This window comes from Ahaetulla prasina, chromosome 1 (assembly GCF_028640845.1).
Source record: "Ahaetulla prasina isolate Xishuangbanna chromosome 1, ASM2864084v1, whole genome shotgun sequence".
In the NCBI taxonomy this organism is placed as follows: domain Eukaryota; kingdom Metazoa; phylum Chordata; class Lepidosauria; order Squamata; family Colubridae; genus Ahaetulla; species Ahaetulla prasina.
Window position 1 is genome coordinate 358,485,299 of NC_080539.1, and position 23,915 is coordinate 358,509,213.

At 43.7% G+C, this 23,915-nt stretch overlaps 1 protein-coding gene across 1 annotated transcript; it reads right to left on the reverse strand.

Moving 5' to 3' along the window:
* Window positions 1-5,070: 5,070 nt before the first annotated feature.
* Window positions 5,071-22,264, reverse strand: IFI30 (IFI30 lysosomal thiol reductase). The gene is made up of 7 exons (XM_058163224.1): window positions 22,039-22,264; window positions 14,121-14,303; window positions 13,949-14,023; window positions 12,328-12,417; window positions 9,708-9,860; window positions 7,660-7,728; window positions 5,071-5,733 (listed from the first exon to the last, which is right to left on the reverse strand). The coding sequence occupies exons 1-7, from the start codon at window positions 22,168-22,170 to the stop codon at window positions 5,578-5,580; spliced, it is 858 nt and encodes a 285-aa protein (XP_058019207.1). The 5' UTR covers window positions 22,171-22,264; the 3' UTR covers window positions 5,071-5,577.
* Window positions 22,265-23,915: the final 1,651 nt, after the last annotated feature.

The window sequence follows — 23,915 nt, forward strand, 5'->3', positions numbered from 1 at the left end:
ATGAGTTAAATCATCATAGTCATTGCTGGTTCGTTTGTGGAATGTTGGATATGTGTTATCGGAGTTAACAAAAACTGAGCCAAAGAAAATGTTGAAGAGGTTTGCTTTGACTGTTTCGTCATTGCATTCTTTGTTGTTAGAATCTTTTAGTGGTGGGATGGATCTTGAATCTTTAAGTTTACTGTTGACAAAATTATAAAAGGCACGATTGGAATTTGTGCGTAGAAGGTTTTCTTCTTGCTTGGTGTGGTAATTTGTGCATTCAGTTTTAATTTGGTTGCATATGTTTCTGTAACGGTTTCTGAAGTTTGTAACATAGCCTTTTTGTTTCTTTTCAGAGGATTTTTTTGATTGAAGCTTTTTTATTGATATGGGTAGTTTGTTTTTCTTGGACATGGTAGTCATTCGTGGTACATATAATTTAATGACTCTATTGATTTCAAGTAGGAAGATTCTATAGAGGTCATCAGCGGTTATGCAGGTTGCAAACAGATTTTGCCAGTTCAGAAGTGAAAGATCGTTGTTTATAAGGTCGTAATTGGCTTTCTTGAAGTTGTAGTTGGGAGTTCTGGTGTTATGACGAATTAAGTATGGACGATATTGAGACGAAAATCAATCATGCAGTGGTCACTGTTTGAAAAAGGTTCTTTAATTTGTATACCGTAAATTGAGTTTGGATTGTTGCAGAAGATGAGGTCAAGGCAGTTGTTGAGTCTTGTATTGTTAGTTACAAGTTGTTCAAGACCTAGGTTTGTAACAGCGTTGTATAGTGTAGTATGGATTGGGTCAGTTGAACATTCGTTGGTTGTCCAGTTAATGAGAGGTAGATTTAAGTCACCAAGGAAGATAAGAGGGTATGGGCAAGAGGTAGTCCATGTTAGCATTGAGGTTAGCATATTTGCGTGGGTAATGTCATAGTCGGGGGCTCTGTAGCATAGTAAGAATCGAAGAGTAGTGTCAAGGGATAGGTCGCATACTATGGTTTCAGGAAGAGAGAGTTTATGTGCTACTTGGATATTTTTTAGATTCAGTGTCTTTTTGTAAAAGATCGCCACTCCACCACCTCTTCGGTTTTCCCGATCTGATCGATAGACTTGATATTCTTTGTTTGAGATAATGGAGTCAGGAAGGGATGAATTCAGCCATGTTTCGCAAACAAAAATGATATCAAATGTGCCACTGTTTAATAAGAGGATAAATTCAGGTAATTTGTTGACTATGCTTCTTGCATTTATCAATTTGCATTTGAGATCTGATATGATTGGTGTTGAAGAGGTAAGGGGCGTGCATACCTAGTTTTGGGTGTTAGTAGGTTGGGGGTTGTGGACAATAGATGGTTGTATAGATGGTTGGATGGTAGTTTGGGTGTTTGGATGGATGGTTGTTTGGATGGCTGGTTGGGTGGATTGTTGGGTGGCTGTTTGGATGGCTGGTTGGATGGCTGTTTGGATGGCTGCTTGGATGGCTGCTTGGATGGCTGTTTGGATGGTTGGTTGGATGGTTGGTTGGATGGCTGGTTGGATTGTTGATTGGATGGCTGTTGGTTGGATAGTTGGTAAGATGGTTGGTTGAATGGGAGGTAGGGGGATGGGTACTTGGTTGAATACTGGGATGGCTGGTTGATTGTTATGGGTGATGGGGGGTTGAGGTGATTTTTGATTGCAGGTTTTATTTTTATGCAATCAGCATGGTAGTCGATGTATAGGTTGGATTCACCATTGTCTTGTCTTCTTTTAAGTTCTGTGCGAAGTTCACGAGGCGTATCCTTGTAGAAAGGATAGGTCAGGACGTGATCTAAGTTTACTGTAGGTAGGTTGGATTTAGCAATTGAGTTTATAGTCTTTATGAATTTGCGTTTGCTGTCCTCATTAGTGCATATAACTCTACAAAATCTTGGTGCTGTTGTCCCATCGCTGTTTTTATATTCTGGTCCATCTCTGGAGACAGCAATTATTTCATTTGGGGAGATGGTTGATGAATTATAATTTCCAATGATGTTGTGAATCTTATTGATATCTGGTTCATTTGTGTTTTCAAGTCCAAATAATATTGCATTATTTATTTTTTGTCCTCTCTCCATTGCATCTCTGATTAGTTGATTAGTAGTTGTTTGTTGATTGGGTTGTGTTGTATTAATTTGATGTCTAGGTTGAGTTGTAAGTTGTATATTTTGTGGTGATAGATGAGTTTGGAAGAGATTTAGATCATTAGAGTTTTCATTTTTTAGTGTTGAAATTTGTTTTATCAAATCTGTGAAACTTTGTTCAATAACTGATAGAATTTTTTTTTCTAAGTTTTGTTCAATATTTTGAATTCTTTTTTCTAGGTTTTGTTCAATATTATGAATTCTTTTTTCTAGGTTTTGTTCAATAGCTTGTAATCTTTTATCTATGTTTTGTTCAATAGTTGTTAATCTTGATTCTAAGATTTTATCAGCGTTTGATTTATATATGTAATTTGGTTAAATTTACCAAAACATAAAATACAAGTGCAAATAAAGATTGCGGGAAAGTGGGGAAGGGGGGAGGGAGAAAGAGGAAGATAATTGTATGGGGTAAAGGGAAAAGCAGGAAAAAATCTATTCACTTAAACCTGACTTCCATTGAGGACCTGTATACTGCACTAGTCAAAAAGAGGACTGTGAAAATATTTACAGACCCCTCACATCCTGGACATAAACTGTTTCAACTCCTACCCTCAAAATGACACTATAGACCACTGCACATCAGAACTACTAGACACAAGAACAGTTTCTTCCTGAATGCTATCACTCTGCTAAACAAATAATTCCCTCAACACTGTCAAACTATTTACTAAGGCGGCATTACTATTAGTTTTCTCATCGTTCCTGTCGCCCTTCTCCTCCCACTTGTGAATGCATGACTGTAACTTTGTTGCTTGTATCCTTGCGATTGATATTGATATTGTTTCCTAGTATAATTTGATTGCTTATTGTACTGTATGACTTATTGTCACTGGGTGTTGTGCCTTGTGATTCTTGACGAGTGCATCTTGTCTTTTTATGTACACTGAGAGCAATATACCATTATCAAAAAAAGTAAATACTACAGGGATAACACAAGGATACATAGACCTAGAGAACTCTGCATTTGCATTCTGAATCTCAGTGTCAGGCTTGGAAGCCGTCTTTTGCATTGAGCCTTCAGGCCTGCCACATTTACTGCTGTGCGAAACTGGGAGGGGGGATTGTATGGAGCAGGGATGATATATAGTCATAGTAACATTCCTTTCTCAGAGACTCAAGGACATCTTGCCCTCCACCTGGAGGGGTGTGACTGGGAGGCATCTCCAGTTGGGACGGTGCTTTGATTGGCCCATGTGATGGACATGTGGGTGCTGGGCAGAGACTTGGACCAGGGGTGAAATGCTTCCGGTTCGGACCGGATCATGAGATCCGGTAGCAATGAGGGCGGGTAGTTCGGAGAACCGGTAGCAAAAATCCTTGGGCAGCTTCCTGCTTCTTTCAGTCTCGCTTGCTATTCTGGTCTTGCTTCAGCTGCTGCGATCAATTGCATCAGCTAGCAACTGAATCTGCCTGCCTGCAATCCATCTCATCGGTGAGCAACTCAATCTGCCTGCCTTTTCCCTTGAATTGGGTAAGTAAGGGTGGGGGAGCTTTAAAAAAAGTTAATTGGGGTTTTTTTAAGGAGTTTTTTTTTTTAGACATAGCAATTTAAAGTTAAGGACGTTTTAAATTTAACTGCTTTTATCTAAAAATATACATAAAATAAAATAAAATAATAAAATATAATATTTGTGCAGCTTTCTGAGATTTGGTATATTTCTGTAGTGTTTCACTCTAACTACACAAACACACAAGATCTCACAAAACTGTATGTGGCATATTGTGTGTGTGTGTGGTGTGTGTGTGTGTGTGTGAGTCAGTTGTGTTGTGTTGTGTGTGTGTAAAGTGTGAAAGTTGGTTTTTGGGCTTTTTGTGGCTGTGTGAGGTTCTTGCTTGTTGCAAGGGCCATTTTGGGTGAGGTGCAGCTGCTTTTACATTGTGTGCGAGTCAGTTGCGTTGGGTTGTGTGTGTGTGTAAAGTGTGAAAGCTGGTTTTTTGTACCTCTTATTGTTTTGTGTACTTCGTTTATTATTTATATTATTTATTGTTATTGGCCACGCCCACCCGATCACCTGACCACCAAGCCACGCCGATCAATTAAGCCATGCCCACAGAACCGGTAGGGAAAATTTTTAGATTTCACCCCTGACTTGGACTTTCCTTTGGGTGTGGAAAACCTGGAAGCTTTCAGATTCAGGTTTTCCCAGATATGCCGATATGACATCTCTAATAAAATGGAACTTTGAGGAACCTCAAGCCTCTGCGTTTTCTTTCGTTGGAGGTGTTACTTGGAACCCTGACAGGAATTGCATGTATCCATGCAAGAGAGAAGGTGACAACCACTGGAAAAGGCAAGGGCCTCTGGTGGCTCAACAGACTAATGCAGTCTGTTATTAACAGCAGCTGCTTGCAATTACTGCAGGTTCAAGTCCCACCAGGCCCAAGGTTGACTCAGCCTTCCATCCTTTATAAGGTAGGTAAAATGAGGACCCAGATTGTTGGGGGCAATAAGTTGACTTTGTATATAATATACAAATGGATGAAGACTATTGCTTGACATAGTGTAAGCTGCCCTGAGTCTTCGGAGAAGGGCGGGATATAAATGCAAATTAAAAAAAAGCAGAAGACAGCAATGGAACAAGAGACCACACAAGAGCAATCATCTGAAGGCATGGGAGCTCCTGAGCAAAGCAGGAAACCTTCCACCCACTTTGCAGGTCGGGTTTCAATAGATGGCTAAACCTGTCATGCCAGCCTTTTGTTGAAACTCGCCTTCTCCCCCATCCCTAGCCTGCTTCAGGGACAACACCGGAAGGATGTTTTTCCCATGGCCAGGAGACCTCTCAACCACTGCCCCTTAACTCCTCGCTCTTTCATAAGAGCACCACTCACCAGCCGCATTACAAAGACAGGAATAGAGACCAGCTACCAAATGATGATGCTGTGCTCCCAGGCGGAAGGAAAACCACATTATATTGGCTGGCTGTTTTGATGCACCTTTATTCAGCAAACAATATTCTTCGGGAATATTAACAGAGCAAATGTCAAGGCTGGTCCTTAGGAAGACGTTGCTTCCACCTCCCCAGGTTATAATGCAGCTTCGCATATCTCAGATCATCAACAGGATTGGATGTTGGCAAGAAGAGAACAAGTTTGTCCTTCCGAAGACGTGATTTTTTTCCCCCCCTAAAGACAACATTCCCATTTTGGGGGTGCAATCAATAGGAAGTAGGGATGAGGGTAAAATCAGCAACTTTTATGAGGTTAAAATATATAATTCCTGCTGAAGAGTGACAGAAGCTATCTTTCCAAAGGTTTATTCTTATAGCACCGAGAAAACCAGGACGCCACTCTTCTACCCAAAACATCTGGCCCTGATTTTTCTTCTTCTGCCTCCTTGAAAGAGTTCCTTGACTTCACTACATTCCAGACCTAAGCTCCACCTTGTAGCAGGAAAATTCGGCAGATGGATTACACGTAGGATTAAAATCCTAAAAGGTTTCTTTTGCTTTTCCTTGGGCAGACTGATAAACTGTCTCCTCTTGCTCGGACAAGTTGGGTGCGGACTTCCTCAAGAAAGTGTGATTTGGGGGAAAAGGAAAAAAAGAAAGTTCCTTTGGCTGTTTGCAGGCAGGTGGCAAATCTCCCTGCAAATACAAAAATAGGCAAAAATCAGAGCTATAAGGAGGAAGAAGGATTATCTCAAGGAAATAATACTGACTCTTAGTTATCACAGCTATTGGCTCTGTGTAATGTGCATGTTCTTTTTTTAACTAAGTTTTTTATGTCGGCTGATTTACTACTCTGGACTAATTTCTCCTGTAAATTAACTTCAGAAAGCACAAAGAAGTTTGATGTCACAAGAGGGATCTATCACAAAAAGGTTGCAGCGCTTTAGCTCAGGATCTCAGCAGGTCATGAAGGACTTCAAAGAGTAGCAACAAGTTTTTTTAAAGTATTTCTTGCTGCTCCACTTGCTACCCCATTTTCCGTTATAAAAGACTTATTTTCGATCCATGAGCTCGTAAATCAAAGCATGTTTTTTACACAGCATGTTTAGAAAGCTGTTTAAGTTTGCAATAGGCTCAACCACCAGCTGTCCAACTTCATTTTAATCTAATTTAACGTGTTATGCAAATCTAGCCTATGAGATTGGGGATTTCCCATTTTCTTCTCACTGCACGCTGTATTAATTTTTTCCCCTTCAAAAGACTTAATAACACCATAAAGAGAAGCAAAGGACAACACCTGACATATTGGAATACTTCTTACGAATTTTATTTGTGCAGATTAAAAAAACGTATCTCCCAAGTTAAAAGACAGTGTTAGATCTAAGCCCTGAATGTATTTGTCTATTTAATACTAGCATTAAATAAATAGATAAATACATTCTGGGTTTAGATCTAGTAGATCTGTAAATTTCTATATCACCCAGGAGAAGAGTGACTTTTGGCCACATCACATAAAATACACCAAGGGTTTATCATTTGGAATTATGGTGTTTCTTCTTCTGGTAAAGAAGAAACAGACAAAAGAAGAAAACAGGTTTCATATATTTAATATTCGTTCAATGGCCCATTTTGTGTTGTAGTTTTTGCTTTCTATTAGATTATTTTAGAATAAACTAACAGAGTTGGAAGGGACCTTGGAGGTCATATAGTCTAGGGGTCCCAAACCCCCAGGCCACAGCCCACTACCGGGCCTTGGCCCATTCAGAACCGGGTGGGTGAGCATGTGTATGCACGCAGCTCCATTGTGCAAACCCGCCACTCACACAAATAAGGCCTGCGCTTGTGCATGCACTTGCCCACTGCTCATAAGTAATCATTCCCTCGCCCTTCCCCCTCTGCTGGTCAGCAAAACTGGAAAGGTTGGGGAACCCTGATCTGAGCTGTGGTGACACAGTGGTTAGAGTGCAGGCTACTTCTGATCATTGGCTGCCTGTAATTTGGCAGGTCGAATCTCACCAGGCTCAAGGTTGACTCAGCCTTCCATCCTTCCGAGGTGGGTAAAATGAGGACCCAGATTGTTGGGGGCAATAGGCTGACTCTGTAAACTGCTTAGAGAGGGCTGTAAAGCAGGGGTCTCCAACCTTAGTAACTTTAAGGTTTGTGGACTTCAACTCCCAGGGAGTTCCTCTGGGAGTTGAAGTCCACAAGCCTTAAAGTTATTAAGGTTGGAGACCCCCTGCTGTAAAGCACTGCGAAGCGGTATATAAGTCTAAGTGCTATTGCTATTGCTATCTAGTCCTACTGTCTGCTTAAGCAGGAGAGCCTATCCCATTTCAGACAACTTTTAGTATGGGCTCTCCGATTTAATGTTTTTGATCGTTTTATATTTTCCCTAGTTTACTACGCCACGCAGAGCCTACTGGAGTTGGGCAGCCAATAAATTTAAATAAATACGTTCATTTTTTTTTAATTTAAGAAATAATATGATGCTAATAGTAACCCAGTGCAATGCAAGCAAAACCAGAGTAACTCATAGATTAACGTCTCCCCAACCTCTTTTTATCCATTCAAGATGAGTGGGGAAACAACCAGGAATAATCCTCGGAAGAAAGTGATACTTGCCTTATATAAGCTGCAAACCAAATTGAAAAGAGCGTCTTGTGCCTGAGTTTGAAGTTTTTCAGAGTGCTCCTGCGAAAAATAAACAGTGGAGGGAGACATTTTCACCCATGGCAGTTGACCAGTGAGTCTGGTTAGTCCTGCAAGTAGATTTCATCAGGAGACGGGAATACAGGTAGTCCTTGACTTACGACCACAATTGAGCCCACAACGTATGTTGCTAAGCGAACCATTTCTTAAGTTAGTTTTGCCCCATTTTACAACCTTTCTCGCCACAGTTGTTAAGGGAATCACTGAAGCTGTTAAGTTAGTAAAACATTTGTTAAGTGAACCTGGTTTTCCCATTGACTTTGCTTGTCACAAGATTGCAAAAGTTGATCACATGACCCCAGGACACTGCAACGGTCATAAATATGAACCAGTTGCCAAGTGTCCAAATTTTGATCACAGGACTGTAGAGATGCAGCAATGGCTGCAAGTGTGAAAAACATTCATAAGTCACTTTTTTCAGTGCTACTGTAACTTTGAACGGTCACTAAATGAACTATTGTAAGTCCAGGACTAGCTGTATTAGCACTGTGCAAAACTGAGTTTAAGAATTGTGTTCAAATGCTCAAAACAGTCATTCATAGCACGTTCCAGGCTCAAAAAGAGTCCAATTTTGACCATAAAGGGTATTTTCAACCTCACAACAATTTGGAAATGATCAAAATAACACCAAGATGGACCCAATATTGTCACATCTTGAGACACTTTGAATTTGAATGGGAAGTTTAGAACTTTGAACATTATTCTCTTAGCACAGTAAAGGAGAAAAAAGTAATCCTTTCTGTTTTTATATCATTTAGCAACTTGCAACTGTTCAAAGTTGCAACTACCGAAAAAGGTCACTTAGGACAAGTCCTGCACTTACAACCCTTACATTGTCCTTGTGGACACATGATTGGGAGCTGGGCAGCTGGCAACCAGTGTGTGCTTATGTCAGTTGCAGCATTGTGATATCACACAATCACCATTTGTGGCTTTCCCTGGGAATTCTAAAAAGCAAAGTCAATGGAGGAAGCCAGATTTGCTTAATGAGCAGGTGATTCACTTAACAACCAGGGCAAAAAAGGTTGTACAATGGGGCACAGTCATATGACAACTTACTTATACAATCACATTGTTTAGCGATGAAAGTTCCGCTCTCAACTGTAGTCGTAAGTTGAGGACTTTCTGTACTATGTAATTAAAAATACATAATTGATTTGCAGGAAGAACATCCGTCCAGTAAACGCCATTCAGTTGCCCCCACTCCAACCCCAATCAAGGGATTACTGTATTTTTCAGACTATAAGACACACTGGACTATAAAATGCACCTAAATTTACTGGAGGAAAACAAGAAAAAAAGTTTTTGACCTCTGTGTGTCGTGTTTTCACACTCCCTGGCCCCCAGAAGCACTTTACAATGCTCCGGATGTCCTGCCTGCAGAGTGCTTCTGGGGGCCGGGGAGGGCAAAAAGGTGATGCGTGGAGCTCTTGGGAGCCCAAAAATGGGCCTGTTTTTGGCAAAAACAGGCCGTGTGGAACACTGCAAAGTGCTTCTAGAGGCCAGGGAGGGCGAAAACATGATGCACGGAGGGCTTGGGAGCCCAAAAATGGGCTATTTTTGGCAAAAATGAGCCATGCGGAGCACTGCAGAGTGCTTCTGAGGGCCGGGGAGGGCGAAAACATGACACACAGAGGGCTCGGGAGCCCAAAAATGCACCTATTCGATCTATAAGACGCACCCAAATTTTCACCCACTTTTAGGGGGAAAAAAGGTGCATCTTATACTCCAAAAAATATGGTACAAGGTCGTAAAGAGAAAAAAAAATGTTGGAAGAAGATGTAGATCTCTCCTTTTACATTGTTAGCGGCAACTTCTTTGTAACATCATCATTGCAGCACCAAACTCAGAGAGCACCCAGGACCCCAGAGGTCAATCCTAGGCTACAATTATTCTCTTCTAAAATGAACACAAGAAGACATGAGGGGGGAACATTACCTCCTGCCTCTATTAACACTTACCCCATTGATGAGAATCCATGGCACATACTCATGATGTGGTTTCAGAGCCCTGGTGAGTTCAGCGTTCCTATGCATAAGCTTGTTACCTAGGTCTCCATGCACACATGCATTGATTTCTGCTAGAGAGGCGTTAGGAGCATACAATTTCAGGCACTGCAGAAACAGAATGGACAATCCTCACTGCTTTGAAACAAGAATGAGCAGTTTTATTAAACCTGTTCCATTGATCCCTGGAGCCTCTAATCACAACCACTAAAAGATGCACACGAGCACACAACAGATTTGAGCTTAATGTGAACCACTCCAAACTTGATTGCAGAAAATATGACTTCAGTAACAGAGTTGTTAATGCCTGGAATACACTACCTGACTCTGTAGTCTCTTCCCAAAATCCCCAAAGCTTTAACCAAAGACTATCTACTATTGACCTCACCCCATTCCTAAGAGGTCTGTAAGGGGCGTGCATAAGAGCACCAACATGTGCCTACCGTTCCTATCCTAATGTTCCCCTTGATCGTATCCAACTCGTATAATTATTTCATGCTTATACTTATATATATGCTTATATGTCGTATAGTTATTATATGCTTATGCTTTTATATACCGTTGTGACAAAATAAATAAATAAATAAATGAAGGTGGATTTACTGCCTTTGTAAATCCTGCTGCTATAGTAGAAGCTGATGTATTCTTTGGGCTTTCTCCAGCTTATAGAAATGAGCAAAAATAAATAAATAATGTAATACAAGTTGCTATATGAGTTCCTGGAAAAAAATGTGGGATAAAAATGTAACAATAAATTGTATATTGTTAGTACATTTTGCTTTCCATCCACTGGTCACTTATGGCAGGGGTCCCCAACCCCTAGTCCACAGTCCACTACAGTCCACAGCCTGTTGGGAACCAGGCTGTGTAAGCCACAAGCGAGCACGCAAAACTCCATTTGCACATGCACGGAATTAGGTGGCACAGGTAAAACTATCCCCCACCCCACGCTGCTGCCACTTCACGAGACGAGAAAGTTGGGACCACTGACTTATGGCATCTAATATATTTCAGATAGTTCTTGGCTAATGACCATTTCTTCAGCAACCATGTGAACTTATAAAGATGCTGGTCCTTACAACCAGTCCTCAAAGTTCCAGTTATCGCAACTTCCCATGGCCATGTGATTGCAATCTGCAACCTGTCTGGACGGCTTCCCCCAAGCAAAATCAATGGGGAAGCCGGCAGGAAATCGGAAGTCAGAATCAGGGGAGGTGCTCGCTTCACACCTCACAGTGATTCACTTAACAACTGTAACCAGGGTCTGTTGGGACTGCCGTTGCTAAGTGCATGGTCACATGACATCACGTTTTATGACTCCATCCCTTAGTAACAGAAATTCCGTTCCCAATTACCATCATTAAGAAAATTAAATTTAAATTTAAATGATTATTAGCAGAATTCAAACAGTGGGACAGAAGAAGGAAAAGCTTTCTTGACAGTGGAAATGGGATAAAATATAGCTCCCAAAGAAGTTGTAACCTGGGAGCTTCAATTTCACTATCAGAGACTAACATCTAAACTTCTTTGACAATACTGTAGAACAGGGCTCTCAAACAAGTGGCCCGCAGTCTGGATGGATGCATCGCACGCTGGCCATGCCCACTTTAGCAAAGGGGGGGAAAGTCGCGTTATGTCACGTGACACCACTATGACGACGGGAGTTTGACACCCCTGCTGTAGAAAGAATGGAAGACGATCTTGACAGAAATATGCAAGGCATTTTGTTTATTTCCTGGGTTAAAGGAGATGAAACATTTTTAAGTCCTGAGCAATGAAATGATATTTGGAAGAGGCTCAGGCAGTTACCTCCCTGATTCACCAGAGTATAAGAAGAGGGAGATGGAAGGTTTGCAAGATGACATTATGATAGACCAGTGATGGCTAACCTTTTCTGGACTGAGTGCCGAAAGCGTGCATGCGCATGCACCCGAACCTCCAAAATGCAATGTGTGTGCGGGCCCCATGCATGCAACCTGTCCCCCACACATGCACATGCACCCCACGCATGCATCCCGCACATGCATGTGCCCTGCATGCATCCCGCCTCATGCGTGCATGCGCCCCATGCATGCTCCTCGCACACCCCTACATGGCCCCCTGCATGCACCCTGCCCCCCTGCATGCGCGGCAGAGACCCAAAGATCAGCTGGCCGGTAGAAGGCACGTGCGCATGCGTGATGGAGCAGAACTGGGGCAACAGCTCACATGCCCACAGAGGGCGCTGCTTGCCACCTCTGGCACATGTGCCATAGGTTCGCCATCACGGTGATAGACAATCTCAATAAAACTAGTATTGGTCTTCCAGCGGAATTGGTTTTCTGGACTGGTCTACCTCGTGAAGTTCACACATAGAGTCCGGACACCCTGCTTGCTAGGATATTTTTCAGCTTTCTCGGTCGTATTCAGCTTTTACTTATTCTCTTTAATTTTATTATTAATTTATTCTCTGGCACAGTCCCTTGGCCAAGTTGAAAACCGAGTGTTCATCCTTCGTTCGACCATCCCTCCCTCCCTCCCAAGTTTCTCTGTTATCCTTCATCAGATCAGAATTGCAGGAAGACCCGCGGCATACCAGTGGCAAGCTGGTGATGACATCTGAACTTGACTCCATGCAGAAGATGAGTACAAAATCGAACTTCGGGTACAGGTGGCTGATACAAGCCTAGGGAAGACAGAGCACAAGGGTTAGGGCAGGGCTGTCCACAGCATAAGGTCAGAAGATCAAGCTTACAGCTACAACACACATCTACATCAAGGTAGTCTGTGCAATGGGCATAAAAAGGCTGCCATCTTGACTTTTTTGACCACACCTTCAAACACCCCTGCAGTCGGGGCACAAGGAGAGATGGAGTGGAGGGTGCAGAAAGCAGAAAAACCATCCAGAGGAGAATGCCTGTGCCAAGGGGGTTAGGCTGTTCTAAATCCTATTGTCAAAACTGTAATTAATGTTAACGGGTGGAACCAACCATTAAACAAGCTAATAATTCTGAAAAAAAGTAAGACATAAGAATCTGCCTTTCTTTCACTCCACCCCCCACTCCATCTTTTACTGCCTTTCCCCATGCTGTGCTTCTCAACCTGGACAAATTTAAGATGTGTGAACTTCAACTCCCAAAACTATGTGGCTGGGGAATTCTGGAAGTTGGATTCCAACATTTGGAAGTTGCTACGGTTGGGAAATACCCTTAGAGCAAATAAAGTACAGGAAGTCCTTGACTTACAAGTTCATTTAGTGACTGAAGTTACAACAGAACTGAAAAAGTGACTTGTGACCATTTTTCACATGAATGACTGCTGCAGCATCTCCATGGTCACATGTTCAAAATTCAAAGGATTAGCAACTGACTCATATTTATGACAGTTGGAGTGTCTCAGGGCCATGTGATCCCCTTTTGCAACCTTCTGGCAAAGTCAATGGGGAGCTAGATTCATTTAACAACCGTGTTACTCAACAACTGCAGTGATTCACTTAACCGTGGCAAGAAAGATCATAAAACGAGGCAAAATTCACTTAACAAATGTCTCGCTTGGCAGCAGAAATTTTGGGTTCAGTCATGGTCGTAAGTCGAGGAGTACCTTGGGGAAAAAATATGGGCTCTTTTCCTATCTTTTGTGAGTTTCTACAAGTAGAGGTTTAACGTGCAAAATGGCTGCTGAAGCTTGGCAGATAATTAAGGCATCCATTTCACCCAGAAATCCACTCCTGAAATGGGCCTATGAAGCCATGCTGACCCAATCTTTTCTCTTTGCATTGAGTAGACCAGGATGGCCTCGCAGGCCGGATCCAACCACATCAAGGGCCAAATCCGGTTTGCGGGCCTTGAGTTTGACACCCCTGGTGTAGATGCAGGAAGCCATTTCCAAGTGTGATAGCTCAGGCTGTTAGAAGCCTGTTATTAGAACACAGCAGCCTGCAATTACTGCCCGGCCCGAGGTTGACTCAGCCTTCCATCCTTTATAAGGTAGGTAAAATGAGGACCCAGATTGTTGGGGGGGCAATAAGTTGACTTTGTAAATATACAAATAGAATGAGACTATTGCCTTATACACTGTAAGCCGCTCTGAGTCTTCGGAGAAGGGCGGGATATAAATGTAAATAAAAAAAAACCTGGGCAAGGTTGATCTGCTCCAAAAGGTCATTCCCACATCCCACCCCCACCCCCAACTATATCAGTTACTCTCTAAGCACAAACCTCCATCATGTTCCCCAAGCATTCCTCTTCGCCATGCTGGCATTCAAAGTGCCACTTTGTGGCCTCTTTCTTCTCCTGTAAGATGATAAATGGAGTGAATGAGAAATCTGGACAAGGAATCGTCTCCATCACATCTTCAGTCATTCTGCTGCACCCAGGGATGTTCTCCTACCTCTGTATTCCCGTAGGGGACTAAAGTGACGTTCATGATATCTCCTAGCATCAGCCAAGTGGGAAAGAGCATCAGCACAAGAAACTCGCGGCAACCAGAACAGAGAGATTCATAGTAGAGACTGACAGAGATAGGGTCGGCTTTCTGGGTGTTGGAGGTCAACCTGGTGCAACGCTTCTCCACCTGCAAGAAAGAAAAGTCTGCATCAAGATGGGGTGTTCGCAATTTGACTGCCGGGTATGCCAGCAAATTAAAAAGGCAGCTGTCTTCCTTGGATAGAGCTGAAGAAAATACTTATTTTCCATAGCTTATACTGTATATGAAAAAGGGCTCAGTGGCTAAGACGCTTATTGATCGAAAGGTCATCAGTTCAGCGGTTCGAATCCCGAGCGCCGCATAACAGGGTGAGCTCCTGTTACTTGTTGCAGCTTCTGATAATTTAGCAGTTCGAAAGCACAAAAAAAAAATGCAAGAAGAAAAATAGGGACCACCTTTGATGGGAAGGTAACAGGGTTCCATCTGCTTTTGGCATTTAGTCATGCCGGCCACAGGACCACAGAGATGTCTTCGGACAGCGCTGGCTCTTCAGCTTTGAAACGGAGATTAGCACTGCCCCCTAGAGTCGGGAATGACTAGCACGTATGTGCGAGGGGAACCTTTACCTTTACCTATACTGTCTATGTTCTGCTGGTTCATTCAAGAGACCTTTAAATGGTTCATTCAAGAGAACTTTAAATGGTTGGAAAGAAAAATAAATCCGCATCTGGATAATTCTGTCATGAGGGTGGCAGTTCTTTCTCCGAGCTTGTGAGTTGGTTTCTATACATTTCGTTACCAAGCTGGGTAACATCTTCAATGGAATCTAGGGGGATGTCTGTGTCAGTATTCTTCTACAGGCTTCATGTGGTCAGTAGGTCTTATGATGAGGAGGTCACATCAGGTGAGGTCACATCAGATGAAGGTCTTGTGATGAGATTGAGGTGGGTTCCCTCACAAAATCCTCACCTGACATGAACCACACCTGATCCATCGTAAGACCTCACCTGACGTGACCCTCACCTTACGTGAGCTCCCCATCACAAGACCTACTGGCCACACGAAGCCCTTATAAGCAGAAGAACACCGACATTGGCATCCCCCTAAATTCTGCTGAAGATGTTACAAAACGTTCAGAAACCAGCCCACAAGCTTGGAGAACGAATCTCCACCCTCATCCTACACCCAAGCTATAGGTATTTCCCACTATGGCAAGTCTGTCATGCTAGAGAAAAACTCCCTGCTGTGACATCCATCAATACAGCGCTACCAGAGGGTGAAATGGATGGTTCCTAATCCCTAGGTGCTGCCACCTACTTATCCTCTGTCTGTAACCATGGGAATGACCTACCTTTAAAAATGCAAAGAGGTTTAGAAGGGAGAGGGAAATTCAAGTACTTGTGGGTAATCACTTTGCTAGAAGAATAGGCAAGCATTTCACTGAGAGTTGCAATTTGGCTATAAATGTTGTCATCATGAAGATGCTGCACCTGCACAATATCATCCCTCTGAAAGTCAAATGGGGCTCAACACCTGCATGGTTTTAAAAGTTGGGATGGCAGGGTCTGGAAGTGTAACAGAGTTGGCCAATTGTTTTAGGAGACTGGACGTCTCCTCTGTCTTTGTTGTTCTTCCCTTTCAGCCTGTCCCCAGTCAGCATGGACCTCATCCATCACTAAGACCCCTGCAGCCCCAGTAGGGAAGGTCTGACTTCAGGACCTTGTCTGTCTTGGGTTTTTGGTGCTTTTCTGAGCTGGTTGTTTCCTTTGCAGGTGTTTCATTATCCAACTAGGCAGGGGTGAAATGCTCCTGGTTCGGACTGGATCGGCTGATCTGGTAGCGATTGCAGCGGGTAGTTTGGAGAACCGGTACCAAAAATCCCTGCCTCCCCCCCCCCGCCCATGCCCAGCTGAGCCACACGATCATCAGAGCCTTTTTTTTTTTTTTACTTTTAAAAGCATTTTTTTTACAACCTCTTCGGCTGAATTGGTTGTAGAAAAAAATGCTTTTAAAAGGTAAAAAAAAGGTTCTATCACAGCTGAGCCGTGTGATCATCAGAGCCTTTTTTTTTCCTTTTAAAAGCATTTTTTACAACCTCTTCAGCCGAATAGGTTGTAAAAAAATGCTTTTAAAAGTAAAAAAAAAAAAAAACGTTCGCGCACCACAGCTGATCACCCTCCCCCCGCGCATGCATAGCCAGCGAACTGGTAGTAAACCAGTTCAGATTTCATCACTGCAACTAGGTAAGATCTTCAGTGCTAGAAGAGTAATGCTATCTAATTGGCTAATGAAATGTCTGCAAGAAAACCAAAACCAAGAAAACCTTTCTGCAAGCTCAGAAAGCACCAAGGATTCCAAAATTCATCCCTGAGCTACAAATTTTCCCTTGTCTGAGCTGGTGTCTCTGCTTCTCCTTTCCCACACCTTTGGGCCAGCCCTCAAGTGTGGAACCATGTGAAATTAACAAACAGGAGGGAAGATGTATGTCACTGAAGGCGTGACCTCCGTAGACACCACACACTAAATAAATAACGACGTAGCCCCAGCCTACTTCCCTGTTTTAAACCTTAGGATGTTTCTTTCAGGAAAAAAAACCACCTTCCACAACCAGTACGAACTGTTATAAACACAGCCTGATTATTATACAATACACAGATCTAATTGTGAAAGATTGTACCAAGGAAGGTGACAATAAGGGCCGTAATAGCTCAGGCTGTTAGAAGCCTGTTATTAGAACACAGCTGCCTGCAATTACTGCAGGTTCAAGCCCCACCGGCCCGAGGTTGACTCAGCCTTCCATCCTTTATAAGGTAGGTAAAATGAGGACCCAGATTGTTGGGGGGGCAATAAGTTGACTTTGTAAAAAAAATATACAAATAGAATGAGACTATTGCCTTATACACTGTAAGCCGCCCTGAGTCTTCGGAGAAGGGCGGGATATAAATGTAAATTAAAAAAATAATAAAAAATAATAAAAAAATAAAACCAAAACCAAAACACTCCCCCCTCAAATGCTTTGATTCACACCCCTCCCAAGAATTCATCCACTTCCTTTCTTTGTAAAGAGAAGTGAAAGTGTGAGGCTTTGCCAAAAAATGGAGCTGATTCATTTTACCCAACCGTGGGGTTTTCTGACTGGAATTTTCCCTGATAAAATGGGCTGGGCCAAGAGAGGCTGGGCAAAGTCTCTTTTATTGCAATCTAGCTGCAAAGGTTTTGTTTGCCAGGGGGCTTTTGAATTGGGAGCACAGACTCCCAGCTTTCTAACTGCAGGGAAAAGTAGGCCGACAATACAGGTAGTCCTCAACTTACGACCACAATTGGATCCTCACTAAGCAATGTGGTCATGAAGTGAATCACGCCAGATGTCACACAACCTTTTCTGCTGCATTTGTTATGCAAATCATTGCAGTCATTAAGTGAATCATGAAGTTGTTAAACAAATCCAATTTCCCCCATTGACTTTGCCTGCTGGAAGACCCCCTGGGAAGGCTGCAGATGGTGATCATGTGACCCCAGGACACAGCAACTCTCTTAAATACATGCTGCAATGGACATTAAGTGCAAAGACTGGTCATTAGTCGCTAATTTAGTTAACTATTTTCAGTGGGGTTAAAACTGCCTCCTTGAAAATGTTCTCGCTTCCCTCCTTAAAAACTTTTATAATTGTAAACATTTTAATTCTAAAATGCTAACGTTTTAATTTTTATACACTGGTTCCAGGAGTGGGTTTCATATTTTGTTGCTACTGGTTCTGCGCATGCGCTTTGCTTGCGTGCACATCTTCCGGACATGCGCCCGGCCTCAAAACCATGCCTAAATAGGACGGCATAGAGCCGGGGCGGATGGGCGGGTCTATCCCCATTCATGATCTCTGCTACCGGTTCGCCGGAACTGGTAGGAACCGGCTGAATGCCACCTCTGACTGGTTCATATTTTGACGCTCCATTGTACCCTGCCCAGAATCCCTCTTTGAGAGAGATGAGAGGTTCCAAAATATAATCAATGAATCACTTTTCTGAGTGGCAATCCTGTCATTTTGCATGTTGTTAAACAAATGGTCTTAAGTCAAGAACTATCCCTGCTAACTTCCTTAGGTCCAGAATTGGTAAGAACCCTAGCTCAGTTTTGAAATAAAATTCCTGCTCCATTACAAAAATGCCATTAGTTCAAATTCAAAAATAAAGTCGAAGGAATGGGGGGATCCTTGTGCAGTTAGCTAAATTGTGCTCAGCCACTGTCTGTTTAGCCATTAGCTGAGTATGCCCAATAAGCATAAGCCTTAAATCATGATTTACAAACCGAATGGAAATATTTGCGCAACACAAGAAGCCATCATTTGCCCTGTATTTGCTTTTTTTTTAAAAGTACATTGAGGAACCACTTTTTGGCATGAGAAGGTCATTCAAAAACACTGCAGGAACAGACCGTATGCCTGGAGAATATTAAAATAAGGATGTGCTTTACTTCCGCAGAAAGTTGCAGAACTTATTTTAATAAGCATTAGGACGTCATCTATGCCTGGCAATTAGTGGAAGGCCATTACCGTTCCCTATTCAAACAGAAAGGTAGCACAAATGTATGCCTGCTGACAGAAAGTATATACTATATATAGTTGTGGACAGGGGTGAAATGCTACTGGATCGGACCGGATCGGACGAGTAGGTAGCAGAGATTGGGTCTGGTTCGCCGATCCAGTAGCAATCGCTGGCTGGCCACACCCCTGAACCAGTCCATGACCCGCAGTCCAGCCTTCGCAAACTGGACACCGGGAAGGCAGCTCACCACCTGCTCGCCCTTCGGTCAGGGGCTGGGGCCCATTCCCCGAGGCCCCGGAGCCGCCGCCTGCCCCAACCGGGTCAGGGAATGCACCATTCCCCAACTCCGGCCTTTCCTCGGAGCTGCTGCCCACTCGCTGCCCGCTCGCCACCCGTTCGCCCTTCGCCTTTGGTCAAGGCCCAGGGATGCCTCATTCCCCTGAGACCCCGGAGCCACCACCTGCTTGCCACCTGCCTCAACTGGGTCAGGGAATGCACCATTCCCCGACACCAGTCTTGCCCCGGAGCCGCTGCCCGCTCTTCCTTCTCCACGCAGCGTATACTTGCTTTTCTCCAGCGGCTGGCTGCCAGGAAAGGCAAGCGTCCAAAAGTTACTAGAGTCCCTCTCCTTGAATACGCCGCCGCCATTGCTGCTTGTTCCATGCACCGGCAGCGTAAACGCACACCGTTTATTTCATTTATTTATCAGCGGCAGTTTGGGTGTGCGCTTGCGCAGCCGGCGCATAGAACAAGACAGCATATTCAAGGAGAGCAACCCCGGCAACTTTTGGACGCTTGCCTTTCCTGGCAGCCAGCCGCTGGAGGAAAGAAAGTATATGCCGCGTGGCGAAGGAAGAGCAGGCGGCGGCTCCGTGACAAGGCTGTTGTCGGAGAATGGTGCACTCCCTGACCCGGTTGAGGCAGGCGGCGAGCAGGTGGCGACTCTGGGGCCTCAGGGAATGGGGTGTCTACTGGGTTCTGTGGGCGTGGCTTGGTGGGGGGGTTGTGACTGAGTGGGCATGACTGTGAGGGACATTGAGCTGGCCACGCCCACTCAGTCACAGGACACACCCACCCACCAAGCTACACCCACAGAACAGGTAGCAAAAAATTTTAGATTTCACCCCTGGTTGTGGATTTAGAGAAAGGATACCAAAATGTGAATAAGCTTCAATTAAAACACTTCTGAACTCTTGCCAAGAAAATTGCAGGAACTAGTCCAGGCAGTTGCCAGGAGTCAATGTTGACTCAAATGACACACACACAACATTCTGCATGCCAGATATGGAGATGAACGTTAGTTAGTTACTAAATGCAGTAACAGCAGTTTATGATGGAAGTAAACTATAAGAAAGAGAGATAGGTAGGGGGATAGGTAGGAAGAGAGAGAGATGATAGATAAATATGTATTAGTGTATGAACATGGTGAAAGGAAGGATAATTTATAAGGGTGGAACAGTACATAACTGGTATGATTTTGCAGTATTTTGTTTGCTTGTTTTAAAAATGCCTTCGACTGGCTATTGTTTTCTGCACTTTGCACCAGAATATAATCCAGATGCATCAGAGATGGGTTTCAGCAGATTCTGACCAGTTCTGGAGAACTGGTAGCGGAAATTTTGAGTAGTTCGGAGAACCAGAAATAAAATTCTGACTGGCCCCACCCCCATCTATTTTCTGCCTCCCAAGTCCCAGCTGATTAGGAGGAAATGGAGATTTTGCAGTAACCTTCCCCTGGAGTAGGGAGGGGATGGAGATTTTACAGTATCCCTCCCCTGCCACGCCCACCAAGCCATGCCCACAGAACTGGTAGTAAAAAGTTTTTGAAACATTACAATGTTTCAAAAAATGTTTCCAAAAAAAATATGCAATTTTCATCACAGCCAGTCAATGGGGCCCACACATCTAGAGAGTAAGGTAAGCAAAAGGGGATGTTTTGAAACAGGGGTGGCTGGGGAGTTAAAGTCCACAAGTTTTAAAGGCTAGACACCCTTGCTTTAAAACTTTCTACACAATTTAGGCTGAGTTCTGTGAAACCATTTTTTAATATGTACTACTGGCATATACTGCCTTTTATTTCCTGATCAAGCCTGCTGTTTCCACCTCCTATTCCTTATGCACGGCTTCCAGGAATTTCTGCGTATTCCCTGCCCTCCCCATTGCTTAGCTGGGAGAAATTAAAAACCCAAGTCCTCTGGCATTAGAGGAGGAGCAGCAAGGGGGAGGGAAAAAAACAATGATTTGTGGGTTATTATTGAGCTATGGATCCGCCCTTCTCTTTGGATAATGAGCGAATCGTAATCAAAATTTCACCTTGTTGGACTCTTAACAGGAAGCATTTTAAAAGAAATGTCTGGCCAACTCCTATGATTGGGGTAAGAGAGTTATGAAGATCTTCCCTTTTTCAGGGAATGTCATGAGTCTGGACTTCGGACCTTCTGTTATGGATTTCTTCCATCTGATCATCCTCTGCAAGAAACTCATGAATGAAGGAAAAACATAGTAACCGTCTGGTGATTCTTCATTGACAGAATGAGTTCTTTGGAAGCCCTGACTCAAAAGTCCTTTGCTTGGCTTCACAGCCTGCCTGCCTTCCCACCCCTCCCCCCCTTTTTTTCTGGCATTGATAATAAGATCAATACTGTAAGCACGCTCAGTAAACAGACCAACTTTTTTTACCACACATAGGTTTCCCTATTACTTTTCTGCTGGAAAATAACCGGTACTAATAAAGAAGAATATTTGTAACTCAGGGTTAAAATGAGGGATGCACTGATGATGTTACCTAGTTTGAGTAATGAAACATCTGCAAGAAAATAACCAAGCTCAGAGGGCACCAACGACCCCCCACCCTATAATAAAACGTCCCATCTATGCTTTTCGATGGGGATCCTTTCCTATCATCTTGCCGGTTTGAGCTGCTTGCCTTCTTCCTTTCTTTGAGCGGCTTTTTTGAATGGACTTGTTCTTTTTGACAACGCGGAGAAGAGCCACAGTCCCGGTGAAAAAGGTAAAGGTTGTGACTCAGGACGGAGAGATCTGGGTTCCAGTCCTCTCCCGGGCACCCAAATGCCAACTGGACGACACCTGGATTATGCGCTTTCTCTCATTCCCCCAAATCAGAGTCAAGGCTGCTGAAAACCAAAGCCCTGCCCCAGTGTTTCTCGAGATGCCTGGCTGCAACTTTTCGGGGATCGTTCAGGGGAGGCTAGCAAAGAGAGGAGGGGGGGGGAAACAACCAGCCTTCTACAGCAGGAGATTGCACAGCACTCATTTCGAAGCCGCCCCGGCATGCCTCCTGCAAACGGGTTATCGGTGTGCAGCCCGGCCACCCACTCGCTTACCTGGCAGGCTTGGGCGATCTCCTTGGAACTGCACCAAAGTTGCGGCGGATAACCGCACGTCGGCCTGCTACTTTCCCCGCAGGAGCTCGCCCAGAGGCTGCCGGCGATGAGGACAAGAAGCCAACCAGCCATGGCGAAGCGCTCCCAAAACTTGGGCGCCAGCACCAGTTTGACGGGCCTTTAAACTCTCTCCGCCTCGGCCCGCCCCCTTTCCTTCTCGGGCCAACCTGTTTTTCCTCTTCGCTTGTTCTTCGTGACTCAGGCGGCCTCGGCCGGCCCTTGGTCTTGTACGCCTTTCCCTACTGTTTGAAATCCCCCCCTTCCCGCCCCGTTTTCTGGGAAGGTTGGGAGTTGCTGATGCTGTCACCCAGGCGCATGATTGCATTTCTGCTATCTGAGCGGGAAAAATGCAGCAATTGATTATAGACGAGCAAGACAATGCTGATTTGCAAAGGGGTTGAAATCTAACCAGTATCTGATTTTTTTCATTCTCACAATAGGTTTCTGGGATGACCCTTGCTCCTTTCCCTTAACCCTCCAATGCACCTTGAAAGCCTTAAATGTGCCTGCCCACATTCCAGTTCTGGACTACCAAAGGAAGAGAGCTTTCATTTCACTTATGATTGTATGTTTATATCCTTATGATTTATATTGATATTGTTTCCTGATTGCTTATTTGTACACTATGACTGTCATTAAGTGTTGTATCATTAAGTGTTAAATTTGTGCTCTATGTTTATCATTGTGTTGTAAGTGTTGTACCTTGATGAACATATCTTTCCTTTTTATGTACACTGAGAGCATATGCGCCAAGACAAATTTCTTGTGTATCCAATCACACTTGGCCAATAAAAATTCTATTCTATTCTATTCTATTCTATTCTATTCTATTCTATTCTATTCTAGTAGTACTGTTCCTTCCCAGCTGGCACTGAAAGCTGAAAGAGAGCTCTAGTTTTCTAACCACGGTGTCACACTTGAATAAATGCATTTTTGGAAGTTTCTTTTGTCTTTTTTTTAGTAAATGGAGTTTCCAGATTTTACAAACAAAAAGCTGCATTTTTGTATAAGAAGTAGGAAGCTTAGTTTAATTTGTCTCGAGCCATATTCATCTGAAATATTAAAAATGATAGTTTATGCATTCCAGGTAATGGACGCGGTGACTCAATGGCTGAGCTTGTCAATCAAAAGGTCAGCAGTTCAGCGGTTCGAATCCCTAATGCCATGTAATGGGGTGAGCTCCCGTTACACTGTTCCAGCTTCTGCCAACCTAGCAGTTCGAAAGCACGTAAAACATGCAAGTAGAAAAATAGGGACCACCTTTGGTAGGAAGGTAACAGCATTCCGTGCGTCTTTTGCATTTAGTCATGCTGGCCACATGACCACAGAGATGTCGTCAGACAGCGCTGGCTCTTTGGCTTTGAAACGGAAATGAGCACCGCCTCCTAGAGTCAGGAATGACTAGCATATATGTGCGAGGGGAACCTTTACGCAGTCCAGAGAAGCAGCCTGGAATTAAGCAGAAACTTCCTAACAATGAGGACAATTAACCAGTGGAACAGCTTGTCTTCAGAGGCTGGAGGGTTTTAAGAAGAGACAGGAAAGCCACTTGTCTGAAATGGGTCTCTCCTTGAGGAGTGGGCTGGACTAGAAGATCTCCAAGGTCCCTTCCAGCTCTATTCTGATTCTTATTTTCTGGACCTTAACAACAGTCATTGGTCACTAGGATGCAGGCCAGGGTTTAGTTCATTCCTTGCTGTTTCCAAATTCAAGGCAATTGTCTTTGGACTCCAAATTGAATGGGGGAAGTGGGGGAGGGTTAGAAAAGAGCTGAAGTATTGAGCAATCATGTAATGGATGCATCTTAGTTGCCTGCA

Coding starts and splice junctions, on each gene's coding strand:
- IFI30 (XM_058163224.1), bottom strand. CDS start 22,170: ATGGCTGGTTGGCTTCTTGTCCTCATCGCCGGCAGCCTCTGGGCGAGC. Junction 7,729..9,707: donor CATGGATTCTCATCAATGGG/GTAAGTGTTAAT, acceptor TATTTTTCGCAG/GAGCACTCTGAAAAACTTCA. Junction 5,734..7,659: donor TGGTTTGCAGCTTATATAAG/GCAAGTATCACT, acceptor TTGTATTTGCAG/GGAGATTTGCCACCTGCCTG.